At 42.4% G+C, this 16,856-nt stretch overlaps 1 protein-coding gene across 3 annotated transcripts in view; it reads right to left on the bottom strand.

The window, feature by feature from the left end:
- Positions 1 to 16,446, bottom strand: part of LOC103185093 (arf-GAP with SH3 domain, ANK repeat and PH domain-containing protein 1) — a 123,122-nt gene extending 106,676 nt beyond the window's left edge. For all 3 annotated transcript variants that reach the window (XM_042332547.1, XM_042332549.1, XM_042332548.1), the window contains exons 1-3: positions 16,363 to 16,446; positions 15,555 to 15,637; positions 3,482 to 3,608 (exon numbers count right to left, since the gene is read on the bottom strand). In XM_042332547.1, the coding sequence (XP_042188481.1) occupies positions 3,482 to 3,608; positions 15,555 to 15,613 (186 nt within the window). In that variant the 5' untranslated portion in view covers positions 15,614 to 15,637; positions 16,363 to 16,446. The remainder of the gene's footprint in view (positions 1 to 3,481; positions 3,609 to 15,554; positions 15,638 to 16,362) is intronic.
- Between the last annotated feature and the right edge of the window lie 410 nt (positions 16,447 to 16,856).

Here is a 16,856-nt window from a genome sequence, read left to right as displayed (position 1 = left end):
ACTGCACATGTGAACTAAAATACCCCCACTTGGTATCAGCCAACTGCTTCTCCTCCCGCAGCGTCACATATGGCATTCTTCAAGGTTCTATCCTTAGTCCTCTTCTCTTTAGTAACTAAATGCTTCCTCTCAGCAAGGTCATCCTTAGGCATGGGGTTAATTTCCACATGTATGCGTTTGACACCCAAACCCCTCTTCCTCCACCTTGAATTCCAGGACAATTGCTGTTCTGACTGATTGCCATCAAGTCATGGATGAGAGCTAATTTTCTACAGTTGAATGCCAGCAAAATCGAGGCTCTCTTGCTTGGTTCCCATCAGTGCCTTTCCACCTCAGGCAATGACAGCATCAATCTACAATGATGCAACTCCACCTCACAGTCAGTGTGGAATCTTGTTTTACTCTCAACTGATCTCTAAACCCCAAATCCATCCTGTACACACTCAGCTTTTCCTTCTGCAACATCACCGGCCTGGGACACTAACTCTATCCTCTGGTCGACAAGACCCTCGTCCACGTATTTATCACATCTAGGCTCGACTATTTTCCTGATTGTCAGCCTTCCCAACTCTTCCCTCCACAAGCTGCAGATCATCCAGAACTCTGCAGCTCTTCTCTCCTGCACAAGCCTACCAACCCCATCCTCACCCAGTTTCACTGGTTCCCCATCCCCCAAGAGTATCAAGGTCAAGATCCTCATGCTTATTTTTAAACCTCTCCAGAGTCTTACCCCCATCCTACTTCTGTGACCTTCTAAAATGCCTGCCCGCTTGACAGGCCTGCTTCATGTCCCCAGCCCTGCCTGCCCAACCACTGACAGTTAGGCTGTCAGCCTAACTCTCTCAAAATCCGTCCAGGAGTTAACTTCACCCCAAAGTCCATCTCAAGACCTTCCTCTTTGACCACACCTTCGGTCATCTTACCATCCAACTCCCTGGCTACCACCCCTCCCAAATTGAACCCCCAACTCAGGTGAGAGCCTCTACTGTCCAGTATCCTGAGACATCCTCCCAATATGAAAGGTGAAATGCAATTTGTTGTTGATGTTTTTGTGGGGTGGACTCCAAATAAGGACAAGATCTGATTCAGATAGAATGCACTGCACCTCACAACTCACATGCAAACAGCCTTCCAATGTTCATTTACTAGTAATGACTTAATAACAGCTACTTGAGTACTAGAGAGAACCTGTAAAATTATATAGAAGAATGCAAAATGAGTCAAATATCTTGAGGAGGAAAACTGATTCAAAAGTGCAATTTTTAAAAAAATGTTGTATCATTGGTGAGGAAAATAGGCAAATCAATTCACTTTTTGATAAAATGAATACATGATGAAAGACCACTCATGTCTATGTGCCTGCATCATTCTTAACTTTCCTTTCTACACAAGTTCCACAATATCACGGTGAACTGAGATATACAATTGATAAGGATGTTGCAATGTATTCACTATTCCCAATTTCTAAACTAACCTATGAGCTTCTTCATGACTACAACAACAACACAAAAAATTACACTTGTATACTGCCCTTCACATCAGAAAGACTACAACTAGAGCTCCCACTCTAAGCTCAGGTACAAACCCAGTGCCTTGGGACGTGTTACCAATGTGGAAGGTGCTATACAAATGTAAATTTATTGTAGTTGTACAACAATGAATTAACCTAATTTCTTTGATTTCTAAAAGTTTTGGGGAAACACTAAATATTTGTTGGACTAGCTAAAATTAAGTTACCAAGTACAGGTGTGTTGTAACATCCTTTAAGAAACCAAATTGCACACATCTGCAAATAAACATAAACTGGATCATATTCTTCAAAGTAATTTCCAAAATTAATTGTACACACATTGCTCTGCCATTACATGCACGCTTCTTTGAACATAGCACTGGAATACTGATACATTTTGGTTTTCTTTATTAACTGGAAATACAGTCACTACATCACCTAACAAAAGTACAGTACTTCTCAGTGGTTGCAAGAACAAAGAAACAGGCCAGTCTGTTGTTGTGCTAACATGATGCTCCCAAGAGTTATACAATTCAGTCACTCCTACACAGATCACCCACACATCACTGTGGATTAGATCCAAATTGAGGGAAGATACCTCGCCAGAGGAAAAGAGAAAAATTAGAAGGCAAAAGCAAACAATACCAGTCATGCACCTACTACCAAGTTTAAAAACACCATTGCCAGGCATTCAGGAGTAGGACAGTTGCACCCCCACCACCACCCCTTATCTGGGGAATGGTGCCCAGCGCAAAACAACCCAAAAGCCATTTGCATATGAAAAGGCAAAACTGGAATTCAATTTAAAATATCCCACGTTTTCTGCGAACCCTGTGAAAACCAGCAAACCCGAGGAGCCGAGGCGCGATCTGAGGCCCAGTTACCACCTCAATTCTGCACCAATAGCGCCTTCCCATCCCCGCCGGAGATGGAGAAAGGAGCAGAGAGATGGGAAACCCGGCGAACACACACACAAAAACATTTACAATCCCTGTCAACTGCTCCACACACAAAAAGTAATCCCTACAACACGATCGCCCTTAAGAGAGTCGAAAACATACCGCCTCTGAGTGATCTCAACCAGCATTAAAGGCGATGTAAAGACATGCGATTTTTTTTAAAAAAAAAAAAAAAACCCCTGTGCAGCCCCACGCACTCGCTAATGGATGACAGTCAGAAAATCCAACTGACGCTGCGAGTTCAGCCTCAGAACCGGGCACCACCACACAAAAAAAACCACGAAGCTGTAAACAATGATATAATGCTAACAAAAAAAATACTATTTTCTGTCCAGCACACAGGGTGTGTGTGTATTTTTTTTTGCCGTGAACCCTATATATTCTTCCTAGTTCCCCCCCCCCACACACACACACCCGCATGCGATTGCGTTAAAACAAAAACATTTTTTTAATGGGGGGGAGAGGGGAGGGAGGGGATTCAAAGACTCTTCTTGCATGTATGTGAGCTGGAGCTGGATGTTCCGCAAGGCACAGCAGAATAAAGCCAATCAAATATGGTTCAAATTAAAAAGAAAAAGAGAAGGCGCGGGTGGTGGGGGGGAGGGGGGGGGGGTGAAGGAGGAGGGCGTGTGAGCTGCTGCCAGACTGAAGATACTTGGCTGTACTTCTTGCAGCACTCAGCATGTAATGCCCCCCACCCCACCCCACCCCGGCGAGTGGCACCATCAGTTCGCCAGAAGTCACTCCCTCCCTCCCTCAGACAACTGCGGTTATGCAACACCCACACGACACCAGAATCAATACCTCACTCGGCGGCAGAAACCACCGGGTGCCAACGCGAAGCACAATCTACTAACAGCAAAAACACAGACAGACAGACAAAAAAAAATAAAAGAACAACAACTGTACGGCAAACACACACACAAAAATGTGCAGGAACAACCCAGAGAGGTATGGCAGTGTAATAAATGGCTGCCCCCCCCGTGTGTGTGTGTGTGTGTGTGCGCCTCACCTCCTCCAGTAGGGTCACCGTGTTCCTGCAGTTGACCAGTTTGGTGGTGAAGCTGGACGTGGTGGGCGAGTTGTAATCCTCCGTCGTCTCAGCGATGAACTCGGGCACCGAGATTTGATCGGGCATCCTTCACGGTGGACGACGACGAGGAGTGAGTGAGTTGGTGAGGAGAGGAGGAAGAGAGAAATAGTGAGTGTGTGAGAGAGAGAGAGAGATGAGAGAGATCAACCGTCAAACGCGCGCGGTGGGGGGGGGGGCGCCGGCGCGCGGTCAGGTCAGTGTGTCGGTCGCTCCGCTCGAGCTGCAGACGGTTGCTCTCGCGCCGCGCTACAGACGCCGGTCACGTGGCAAAACAAGGAAGTGCTCTGCGCATGCGTCATCTTCACCCCCCCCGCGCCGCCACCACCACCACCCACCCCGTTTGGGCGGGTTCACGCCCAATTGGGCGTGTTTTTTTTTGTTGTTGGCTTGTGCAAGAATTAAACAGCTTAGTTGTCACATTTTTAAGTTAAACCTGCAAAACGTGTATTTCCCCTCCCACCACCCCCTTTGAAGATCTTTTATACAGTTTCAAAAGCACTGACCTAAATTGGCCACTCTGCTTCCCACAGGCGGAAACACATAATAACAACGACAATAACAACTTGCATTTATCCAGCGCCCTTCACGCAGGTTAGCGTCCCAGAGCGCTTCATTCGATAATACTCGGCGTTTGGTAGACTTTGGGCTACAAGCATGTTTTAAATGCTGCAAACCCAACACCCACCACTCAGCTCCCTCAAAACATGTCCGAGGTGTGTTTGTGCCCGTTTGTCTGTGTGGGTTTCACTTTCCATTTTATTATCTCACTTAGTCACTCTGTCTTGACACATTTCTTTCTTTGTTTCTTTCTCCTATAAACGATGAATGATTCATTTTTCCATTCACACACACACACACACACAGGGTCTATAATAATAAATAATTATCTTTTTGTTTGATATAGCACCTCTCACACCAGGCGGATGCCTTAAAAAAAATTGGTCTCACCCTTCATTTGCTATTTGTGAGACTTCCTGAGTGAAAGTTGTCTGCCACCTTCGTCCACAAAGTACACAGTCATTACACTTGATAGTAAATACTGTCTGTTAAGCACTTTGAGATGTCCTCCTGACAAAAGTCACAATGTCAAACGTAAGGATTATTATAATATTAATAATAATAATATTCCTTGCATTTGATATACCCCCTTATCAGGTCTTCATAACATCTCAAAGTGCTTCACAGAATATACTGTAAAGTGAATTGACTGTACATTTTGTGGATGAAAGGCGGCAGCCGATTGCACACAGAAATGTAACACAAACAGTGGCAGACTGAATTTTTTAAAAAGGGATTATTACCCCTGGAGAAGCAATCCACTAATCAATTAATAACTTAGGCGTGTGGAGTAACGAAACTTGCTTAAGGTTTCACCCCACCCAGGAATCGAAACCAGGTCCTCGCTTGCGATGTGAGTTTGAGATTACTTGTACATTTGCTTTGTTGAGCTACAACTGAGGGGGCACCAAGTACGTTTTCCACATGAAATCCACATTAAGTCCAAAAAAGATTTTTAAAAGAAAATGCAGAAGGAGATTAAAAAAATCCCTTCACGAGGACCCCATTTTTTCTGCCCATCTTTGTCTCTCAAATACATTAAGGATATTGTAAACCTTTCATATCTTTGTTATAAAACATGGTTGTGAAATGTAATAATAATCCTTCCATTTGATATACACTTTAGGAGGATGTCTCTCAAAGCACTTTATAGTATTTACTGTAAAGTGCAGTGACTACAACAACAACAAAATTAGATTTGTATACCGCCTTTCACATTGGGAGGACGTCCCAAGACGCTGAACAGTTGAGGATCAGGACCCAAGCATGGGGGGTAGGGTTGGGATGAGAGAGGGCAGAGAGGTATGAGGGTGGCTGAAGGCACGGTCAAAAAGGAGGATTTTGAGTCATGCTCCGAAGAAGGCAAGGGAGGGAGCAAGGCGAAGGCATTGTGGGATGGAGTTCCAAAGATTATGTTCTTTTTAGGCAAATATACTGATAACCATTGTGCTCCATAATAATACTGTAATCTGGGGGATACTGAACTACTTCCTGATCCCCCACACCCCATTTCTGTCCTACACCATCCATTGCAGTCCCTCGGAAGCCTCCTGGAAGAATCCTGTTAAGAGAGGATGCAGATAAAAGATCTACCCAAGTGCAGATTTGGACTGGGTAAGCTATGGCAGCCCTCATCATTCTATTTCCCTTATCCTTCTCACATTTACTGCTCACTTAAAATGTGAAAGATTATCTCCCTCTCTCGTGCCACACACACCAGAGTGCCTGCCATGTACACACTGAATAGTTCTCTTTCACTCTGAGTAAATGTCTGTTTTTCACTACTGAATGGCTCCCTCGCTGTTTCTCTTTTGCCTTTCTTTTACTGGTTTAGTTTTGCCTCTTGCAGCACAAAGAACAACGTCACATGGAGTTGTAGACAATTGACGGTCACTCTTTATGCTCCCTCCACTTTTATTTTGCACGTGGCGCATTATTCATGACATCAACATGTTGCATGCACACCAGGTGATGCTGCAATGACACAGTATGATGCTTTTCTGCATGTACAGAAACTCAGTTTCTTTTTTTAAAAATATATAATTGCCACTAATGCTTTACAACATATTATCGATGTGCATGAGTTTCTACCATAAGAACTGCCAGTTATAATTTCTCAACATCCCAGAACAACAGGCGATTTTAAAGCTCAGTCCACAACTTATCTTGGCTGGCCGAGAACGGCTGTTCACTGTATTAATACGAACAACGGAGTGGTAGTTTTGGAACGCCGAGAATTTGCGGCAGAAGCCCTGTAATGAAGTTATTTAAATTTTGAAGGCCCAGTAAATAGCTTTAGTTGAAAAACCATCTGGATTACTAAATATTTCTTTCCCTCAATATACAATATACACATTCACAAAATACATTAACAAAAAGTTACTTAAACAGCAGCAGGTGCCAGTGATTAGCCAATTAAATGTAACATTCCATCATTTTAGGGTACAACAAATTACATTTACATAGCGTCTTTCATGTCGGGAGGACGTCCCAAGGCGCAGGACAGACAAGGATTTGCACCCGAGCTGGGGGGTGGATTCAGGAGGGGTGGAGTGCAAGGGGGCTGGAAGTGGGAGGTTGTCAGAAGGCACAGTCAAAGAGGAAGCCATTGAGACAGGCCTTGAAGAAAGCAAGGAAGGGGCTGAGGTGAAGGAACTCCAGACTGGAGTTTCAGAGGGTGGGGGCAGAAACGCTGAAGGCCTGACCACAGATGGTAGGGCAGACATGGCGTAGGACATGGAGCAGGCTAATGCCCGCCGAGCGCAGGGAATGTGTGGAGGAGCAACATTATGGAGGGCTTTAAAAGTGAGGACTAGGCTCTTAAACATCTCACGGGACTTGGTGTGGAAAGAGGACACAAGCTGCTGAGTTCTGAATAATCTGCTGTTCGTGGAAGGAAGAGTTTGGAATTGTAATCTTTCAGTGGAGAATTTGGAGTGTATTTTAGTCAGTGAAGTGGAGACATTTTTAAACTGTCCTGTTGCAAGTAGCGGTGACAGTGAGAACTCTTTTGCATCAAACTTTGATAAACGTATTAAAGAGAAGCAAGCTCAGGTTTCTTATTAAGTACAACCTAGGATTTAGACAACAAATACTTAAATACTATATTTTAATATTTGCTGCATTTAGTACTTATTTTGTTAATGTGTACCTTACATATTTTTTGCACTAAAGCTATCTACTGGGTCAGGACAGGCCATCAGGGTTTACAAATGGGGCCTAAGCCCTAACATATTGACAATCACTTATCTAAATAACAATAGCAAAGCCCAAGAGCTGTGGCTTCACACTTGGCCTTTTTGCAATTTCTGTTATTGTTATTAAGATATCAGGATGATTAGGCAAAGGCTTTGCTGATTTTCGCACGCGAGAGAAATGCCAGACTTTATTCCATTGCATCAGCACTAAGTATGTGTGGTAGCTGTTTGACTACTTTGAGTAGTGTCCTGCAAAGGCAGCAAAGGGAGATAACTGTTTTTGCTTTTTAAATGTAATTTTGTTGTTGTTGTTTGTCTCCAGTGCTCCCCAGAACATCAAGTGTGTTGCTTAAAGCTCCCTCTGCGACAACAGTACTGCCATAGCAGGGTGATGTGCAGGTCAAATGCAGCATTCCAACATGCAATGTCTATGCATGTATCTCCTCTCTTCCCCCCCACCCCACACGTTTCTATATTCCACGAATTAAATCGACAATGGAGTTGAAAAATATCTTGTATGTGAAAAACGCAGCCTAAATGGCGCAAACACGAGATAAAGCCCCTCTGGTTATAAAGTGCGTATTGTACAGGAACTCCATGTATTTCATGCTGACTGATGAGAATAGAGTTTTAACACAAGGCACATTTTGCAACTCTTGTTTCCATCAGAAGATTGCAATTACACTGGTGGTTTTCGTCAAACACTTTCTCACCCTTATTGTTAACCAAGACACCTAGACGATACTATTCTCATCAAAGTTCCGTTCTTTGATTTACTTCTGTATTTGAAGATACCTTTACTTAAACATGCTGAATATTATCTGTAAATATTTCTCTATGAAGTAGTGTAAACTGGGACCATCTGCCTAACCTTTTAAAAAGGCTAATTATTTTGGGCCATGCATGAGGATTAAGCTTAGTGGGCGATTAGTGAATGATTTTACTGATCCAGCCTCAATACCACTTTTGGTAATGAATCCTAAATCAAAATAACCAAGTAACTGAGCCAAGCTGACACAAGATGAATACAATCCTGTGTAACCTAAGCCTCTTATACTTCTCTATTCCTTGACCATTATCTTTCCTTACCTCCAACCACCCTGTGCTTACGTCTTACCTTCAGCTGTCACACTTATCACCTCCCTCGTGAAACCTGCCACCAGTTCTAAATAAGTAAATAACATGCATCCCTCCAGGGAGAGAATGTTCCATTCCAATGCATAGAAATTGCCATGTGTAGGTGGGATGCATGGAATTCTCAGTTTGGTCTGGATACTCCGAAGCATGGTGATGGGTTTCCCCATATGTCAGACCGGGCTGACAAAAAAAACTGTTCCAACCAGCTCCAGGCAATGTGAACCTTTCCCTAGAATCATGGAACTTCTAACATCATTCAGCTCATCAAAACTCCATCATCATCTCCCTCCTCTCAAAAAAAATCCTCACTTCTTTACTCTCTCAAACTATTGCCCTATCTCTATCTTACTCGTACAGCCCAACTAAGTTCCAACTTTTCTATGATTCGCTGTTCAAGACCCTACATTGCATAGCTAGATTGCCACCCAAGTTAGGGGTGGGAGCCAACGGTGTGGGAAGGAGAAAGATGATCAAAAGCATGGTTTCAAGATGTCTTGAACAAGTGGAGAGAGCGAGTCAGAGGGACTCCAGAGAGCGGGGTAGAATAATAATAATCCTTGCATTTGATAATAATAATAATAATAATCCTTGCATTTGATATAGCGCTTTTCACGTCAGGAGGACGTCCCAAAGCGCTTCACAGAACACACTGTAAAGTGAATTGACTGTATATTTGTGGGCGAACGCGGCAGCCAATTGCGCACAGCAATGTCCCACAAACAGTCGTAGATTGAAAATGACCAATTTAATTATTGTTTTTGGTTTTGGAGGGATTATTATTAGGCGTGTGGAGTAAGGAAACTTGCCCAAGGTTTCGCCCTGCCTGGAATTGAACTCAGGTCTCTCACTTGCAAAGCGAGTGCTCTAACCACTGAGCTACAGGACTCCGTCTTGATACAACACTTTATCAGGTTGTTGAGACATCTCAAAGCCTTTTACAGTTATACTGTATAGTGGATTGACTATATATTGTGTAGGTGAAACGTGATAGCCAGTTTTGCACACAGCAATGTCCCACAAACAGGCACAGAGTGAGCGACAATTTTATCTGGGGGATTGTTGGCCAGGAGAAACGCCCTTCTCTTTTTGAATAGTGCCACGGGATCTTTGACGTCCACTTGAACAGATTGAGAATGCGAACACTAAGCCTGGCTGACACATTAATGCTGAAAGCCTGCCTGTCGATGATGGGGTGGATAGGGCAGGGAACATGAAGCATACTGGTGCTTGCCAAGGAAAGGGAGCGGCCAGGTCTCTGTGGTTTTGTCACAGTATGACAGTAAAAAAGAAAAATTACACAATTCTGACTTTGTTCCTTTTTGACAAGGACCTGGAGATCAATATATATATATATATAGCACACCACTGGTGGAGTTTTAAGGCTATCCCAAGGGGGGTGAGGGGAATAAGTGACAATCTAGGACTCAAAGATCTACCCATCTTGTATGGAGCTTGCTTGTTAGGTTCAATTGATTTTATTCTAGCTCACACTTAATATATAGAACAGCAACAACAACAACTTGGATTTATAGAGTGCCCTCCAAGCCAGACCGTGTCTCAGAGTGCTTCACAGTAACAGATCCCGGGGACGAGCCAACGGTGGGGGAGGAAGGTGACTAAAGGCGCAGTCGAAAAGAAAGGTCTTCAGCCAAGACCTGAAAATAGGAAGAGAGGGGGTGAGGCGAAGGAAGTAAGGAAGGGAGTTCCAGAGCCTCGGGGCATAGTGGCTGCAGGCACGGCCGCCGAGGGTGGAGCGGAGGACTCGGGGACAAGGAGGAGGCCAGACCCGGTGGAACGAAGGCAACGGGCACTGTTGTAAGGAGAGAGGAGGTCAGAGAGGTAGGGGGGTGCAGAGGAGTGGAGGGATTTGAAGACAAGGGTGAGGATCTTGAAGTTGATCCTCTCTGGGACAGGCAGCTAGTGCAGTCTGGCAAGGGCTAGGGTGGAAATAGCGTGCAGTCAAATAAAAAATATATTTGCAATCATCCTGAAGCCGAGGCTTTGCAGTGCTGCCCTTCCCTACAAGGACATCGATGGGTGTGGGTCCCTATCAATCAAATCCAACTTATACTTCTAGCAAGTTATGTCAGTTCTTAGCCAAGTGCTAAGTATAACGGCTCATGTTTGAACAGAATTAACTCGTTCTGTCTCCTGCTGCAAGTGTACGTCATTGCTGACTGTTGTGTGGCACTGACAGCATCCACAACATGCAACTACCCATCCTTTTCAGACTACGGTGTGAAAGAACTAGCAAAGAAAAATGATGAGAGGATTGGAAATTTATAAATAAAATAAAATTATTATCCAAATTAAATTCAAATATTCTCAACCGTGTCTTGAATGTAGTAATAATTATATAATTTATCATGAATGCCTTCGGTGTAAATGCAGATTTAAAATATCAAGTGAAATAGGAATAGCAGTTCAAAGGTTAGGACAACTGCTCATAAAAATATAGCAAAAAAGTGCCACCGAAACTGTCCTTTTTTCTGAGCGTCAATTCACTGAATAGTTGTCACAACAAAATTCAAGAAGCCAAAAATATTTTTTTCTCTACAATATCTTTCCTGACTTTACTCTATGGGGTCGAAATTCTGTTGTACATTCATTGCTGCCGGAAAGCGGTCTGGACAGTGGGTGGCGCAATTTATTTTTAGTACCAAAACATTAACACAGGAAAATTACAGTTTATGAGTTTATCTTGGGAAGGTTTCAAAGCCAGCGGCAGCACTGTAGCATATCAAAATCTGTGTTCCTATTGAATCTCTCAGATCTGATTAACAAGAAAACATGCTGGCCAGGTCTGCTGTTTATAACCACGTTGATTTCAACGGGAAATGGTAACTGTTCTTTGTTTGCGTAATGCATTTTAATAAGGAAAGCATGCTCTGCTAATCAGCCTTGCATATGTGCTTCTCATTTGCTTCTTCCAGCATCCCCTCCACCATCCATCCACCCTTCCCTTGTCCTGTCCTCACCAGCCCCTCCAGTTTTCCTCCAATCTAGCCTAAGTGACCACCTCAAGCTTGAGTGGCATATTGAGTAGGATTTCACCACCATCGTTCCCATAGAGGAGAAACAGGAGGAAGAATATGAGGAGGAAAGATGCCAACTAGGGGAAGGATGGCAGTGAAAATGAACTATGCCAACTCTCTGCTGACCCGACTTCCCTACTCTACCCTCCACCAACTGTTATCTTTTTCCTTTTTTTTTCATCTTTTTCTCTCTCCATCTAACATTTTCTTTTCACCATTTGCTTGCCATTTCTTTATCCACTTTACATAAATTCCTCAAATAGATGTGGCATAAAGGATCAGGAAATACATAAAAATAACAAGAAAGACCTAGGTTTGATTCTGGGAACCAAATTTCCACTTGGTTGAGGATTTCCATGAGCTCTCTGTGCCTTTTCATTGTTATATGATTGGGCTGAAACACCAAAAACATACTGTACGTGCTCACGGAAAAATAAAGTCATCACGAGCAACAAGTTTTATGAAGAATATAAAGAAGAACGATTGAAATCACAAATACTGTAACTGGTTCTGGGGGATTTCTACACCAATGAAGAAAATCTTAATCATAATCAATAAACCCGTATTACAATGTCAGTCTTTCCAAATACATAGTATCATCCTGTACTCATTTATGTATTCAGTAACGATTTTCTTTGTCCTCAGGGGATTTCTTTAGTAACATTTACAGGAGGACACTGTTTGCTGCACTACTCCTTTGTATGTTTAGGGATGGGTGTTCGAGGATTGTTTTACCGAGAGAGATTCCAGTTACTTACAACAAAAGGCTCTGGTGCAATGAAGCATGTTATTAGATGTCAGATTGCATTTATGTAATTTCAATAATAATAAGACATATTAATAAGCATCCATTGTTCACATTAGATATTCATGTAGACATGAAGGACTTGAATATTAATCAAGAACAATTTCAAATCAGCAGCCAGATGTTTCTGAAAGAGGAAGGAGCACACATTCAGAGAGAGTAAAGGGACTCACAACTGAAATTATTCAGTGCATTTGACCTGTAAGAGTTTGTGAGGCAGGATACTTGCTGTGGCGGGTCTCTATGTCCTGTGTTTTCAGCGAGACATAACTTGTTGTTTATGCCTCGCACATTTTTGGTGAAACTGATATTAATTTTTTTTTAATTTGTACACTTTGGAAAATTAAGTTTCAGATAATTAGCTGTTAAGATATTTCTAAAAAGTTTTACAAAGTTAGATAGCTAATAGGTAGTAATATTAAAGGATCTGTTGCAAGTGTGCTTAATTGGAACTGGTCCAGTTAATTAAAAAAAACTCAGTGGTATTCAAAGCCTTAAGCTTTGTATAATTACAATAAAATAATAATAATCTTTGCATGTGATATAGTGCCTAATCACTCGTTGAGACGTCTCAAAGTGCTTCACAAATTATACTGTAAAGTGAATTGACTGTACAAAAATATATATTTATACATTTTACAACTATTTTGTTTTGTCTTGTTATTTTATAGTTGTTGGAAATTCATACAGACGTCACTAGAGAAATCCCCTGAGGACGAAGAAAATCGCTACTGAATACATAAATGAGTACAGGATGACACTACATATTTGGAAAGACTGACATTGTAACATGGATATTACCGATTATGATTATGATTTTCTTCATTAGTATAGAATTTTCCCAGCCTTGTAAGGTACTAAAAATACCAGTTCAGATTTACAGTAGTACAGCAAGCATTTTCCACATTCACTCACATAAGTTGTTTCAATTTGAAATTGTGTAGCACGTTTGTCTGCTTTTCTGCTTCCAGGACAAGTTACTGAAATTATTTAATCATTTTAACTGTAACTGTTTATAGTTGTAATTAAGCATTTAAAATATGTTACAGTTATTTAGCATTTAATAATCTTACAGTTTTCCATTCTAAAATTTGTTCAGCATAACCAATGCATTATTCAGTTTACCTTCAGTAAAATTGTATATGGGTGAGTTTATCTTTTAAAATATTGTATATCTTTGCTGTTTTGTACAGTATATTCTTGCTTTAGATTGTGCACATTCATTTTACCGATAAAGAAAAATTTAGATCCCCTAAAGGTTTAATATAAAAAGTTAATGGAATTTTGTGGCTAAAATTTTCATACTTATTTTATATAAATAGAACACATTATTCCCGTCAAATAGATTGTATTATTGGGGTTGGAATGATAATCACTGTAACAGAAACAAGTCTCTTCCACCTCCTAATTCTGCACCTATTTGTGCTCTTTCTCATCCATGCAATTACTTATTTGTCCATTTGACTGGAGCTGTTACGCCACCTACAGGTAATAATCAGGAAAGTAAAAGAATACACATCATGAGACTGTGCACAATCCAATAGTGAATATATATTTTCAGTGCCACATCATCATTTTGGTTCAGAGAGGAACTCTCCCGGGAATATAATTTGTGGCAGAATACTTAAGCAGCAGCGCAGTTCAGTATTCGTGCACATGCATTTTGGATCGCAAGAAGACGTAAATTAAAGCTGCTTCGTCTCACGTTAACATATTTTGGACTTAAGAACTGTTTATTAAAAATGAAACAGATCCTGGAAAAATTGCAGTAAGACATTACCCGTAAATTAAAAGCATAAGCCTTTTTATATGGAGAGAAAAAATGCAGGCAAATGCTAATCTCTGCTCAGCAGATCGTGTCCTCGCACTGGTCAAACAAACTTCAGATGGACGGCTGAATTTGCTGACCAAGGAAATCACATGTTTATGTGCTGAGTCAGAGCCACTTTTCAACATAAATATTTCATTCCCTCGTGTGTCCATTTAAGTTTTCCGATGTATCATCCACCCACTCCCAGATAAAACGTCACCATAGCTTCTTATTCTAAAACTAAGACTGTGCTCCCCTCCTACAGCTCACTGCAAGAACAATTACACTGGAGAGGAACGCAAATGGTGGAGGAACTGAGAATCCATTTGGTCACGTTTCTAAAGAGTAAATACTAAGGTTCTGGTTATATTTATCACTGATATAAAAGTCCTGGTAAGCAAACAGTGATAAAAATGCCACTTACATATTTCCTGTTGTTTTTACTGGAAACTGACATTAAAGTTTTTTTTATGAGTTTTACTATCTTTCAGCCAAACTAACCTATTTGCATAAACAATGAAAACTCTCTCAACAACAACAACTTGCATTTATATAGCGTCCTTCACACGGGGTAGGGACCCAGAACGCTTGACAATGGCGGAATATGACACCCAGCACGAGAGGGAGTTGACCGTAAGCACAATCAAAAAGGAAGGTCTTTAAGCGGTATTTGAAAGTGGGAAGGGAGGGGGCAAGGCAGAGGGATTGAGGGAGAGAGTTCCAGAGTTTCTGGGCATAGTGGCTGAAGACTACCGACAGTAGAGCAGAGGGGACGAGGAACAAACAGGAGGTCGGAGCCAGCCAAGCGGAGGCAGCAGGTGGTGGAGTGTCGGGTGAGCAGATCAGATAGGTAGGGAGGTATGAGGGCATGAAGCGATTTGAAAATGAGTGAGAGGATCTTGAAATCAATCCATTCGGTAATTGGGAGCCAGTGGGGCCTTGCAATGGCTGGTGTGATGGGGGTATGGAGTTTTGGGCGGGTGAGTATTCGGGCGGCGGACTTTTGGATTAATTTAATTTTGTGTACGGTGGAGCTGGGGAGATTAGCGAGCAGTGCATTGGAATAGTCCAGATGGGAAGTGACGAAAGCGTGGACGAAAGTTTCAGCTGCGTTGGTTGTGAGGTACGGACGGAGGCATGCCCTAGCGCCTCCCTACCTATTCGATCAGCTTCCCCCCCCACTCCTCTCAGCCAACCTTCTGTCAACTTTCACTATGACAAGAGAATTTCTTAGTAGATGTGTAAGTTGCCCTTTCCCGCCCTTCTCTCTGTGATTGACTCCCTCCCCCACCCCCAGGCCTCCCTCCCTCCCTCATAGATCTGTCACCGACAGGCATTTCCAACTCTCACAAGAGACTAAAGGAATGATATCTGCTCATGATCAGAATATTGGTGCATAAGTTCTTAAAGACAAATTGTTTTGAAAGATAAAGTTTAATCCTTAGTTTACCTGTTCCATAATGAATCCCTTGAAGAGAATGTTGAGATCCTAGAAGATGAAGACCTCATGGTTTATTTCACAACGAAACCCACCTACATGAATGAAAGGGGCATAATTAGATCAAAATGAAAACCTAAATTATTACATACCTCGATTGCTGCTTAGCTTCATACCGTATCACCCATTAAATTCATACACGTAGAAAGGGGGTTAAAATCAGGAAAAGGTTTGAGTGTTTTGGTCAAGCTTCCTAGAACTGTAAACACACTTTTAATGCAGAATCAGACAATTATGCCAGATGATATTGAATTAACGCAGCCCACAAAATATACAGTCGATTCATTTTACAGTATATTCTGTGAAGCGTTTGAGACGTCTCGAAGGCGTGATAAGGCACTACACCAAATGCAAGGATTATTATTATTAAAACGCCACGTTCCTAAATAGAAATTGGTTACGTGTCAGCCCCCAGTCTTAATATACACACCATGCAATAAAATTACTGGTCGTCGTTTGAGATGTCACAAATGACATTGTGTGAAATCTTGTAAAAACTATCTGTTTTCCAAATGCCAAGCCCCTGAAGGAAGCCTGTGCCAATGTCTGTCTCACAGCCATGTATGTCTGCATCAGCAACTGAGCATTAAAGGCAATTCAGGCGAGAACGAGCCAGGAATTAAACGAGCTTCAGCAGCCCTCCAGCCCTGCTTGTGCACAGTCACAACGATTAAGGAAAATACAGGAGGGGGCAGGTGGAATTCACCCATTGCTACATTTTCCCTGCTGTGTCACCACGCCTGTGGTTGGGATAACTCACCAGTGCTGCAACTGTTTTTCTTCCAAACCAAAGTTTACATATGAGATGCATTGCCATTATACCATCTTTCGTCCTCGGATCCTCTGGCAGGAATGGATCCTCAGTGGGGGGTGTTTTTTTTCCCCCCCCTCTCGCAGACGATCTGGATGAAAGCTCTGTGTTAGTAACGCGCTGCTGGGGAAGAGGAGGCAGCAATGGAGAGGAGAGGACTGGGATCTGTCTCCATATCCGTCCCCTGTGCTGTGTGCTGGAAAGCTGGGAATCAGGAACGGAAGGAAAGTCCAGCGTGTGAGCAGCACACAACACAATGGGCAGAAATGTGGCTGACAGCACAGATTTCAGGAAATCCAGCCAACTCGACGGAAACCAGATCCCTGTAAAAACACACTGAGAAACTGCACATCCTCGGGTTGTAATGTCTGACAAACAGCTATTGTATCTGTGTCACCAGCAGAGGCTGGAATTAAAAATGCACAAGCGCTCGCTGCCTGTTA

Source organism: Callorhinchus milii, unplaced genomic scaffold (assembly GCF_018977255.1).
Source record: "Callorhinchus milii isolate IMCB2004 unplaced genomic scaffold, IMCB_Cmil_1.0 Scaffold2, whole genome shotgun sequence".
Classification (NCBI taxonomy): Eukaryota; Metazoa; Chordata; class Chondrichthyes; order Chimaeriformes; family Callorhinchidae; genus Callorhinchus; species Callorhinchus milii.
This window is presented reverse-complemented; position numbering and strand designations above follow the sequence as displayed.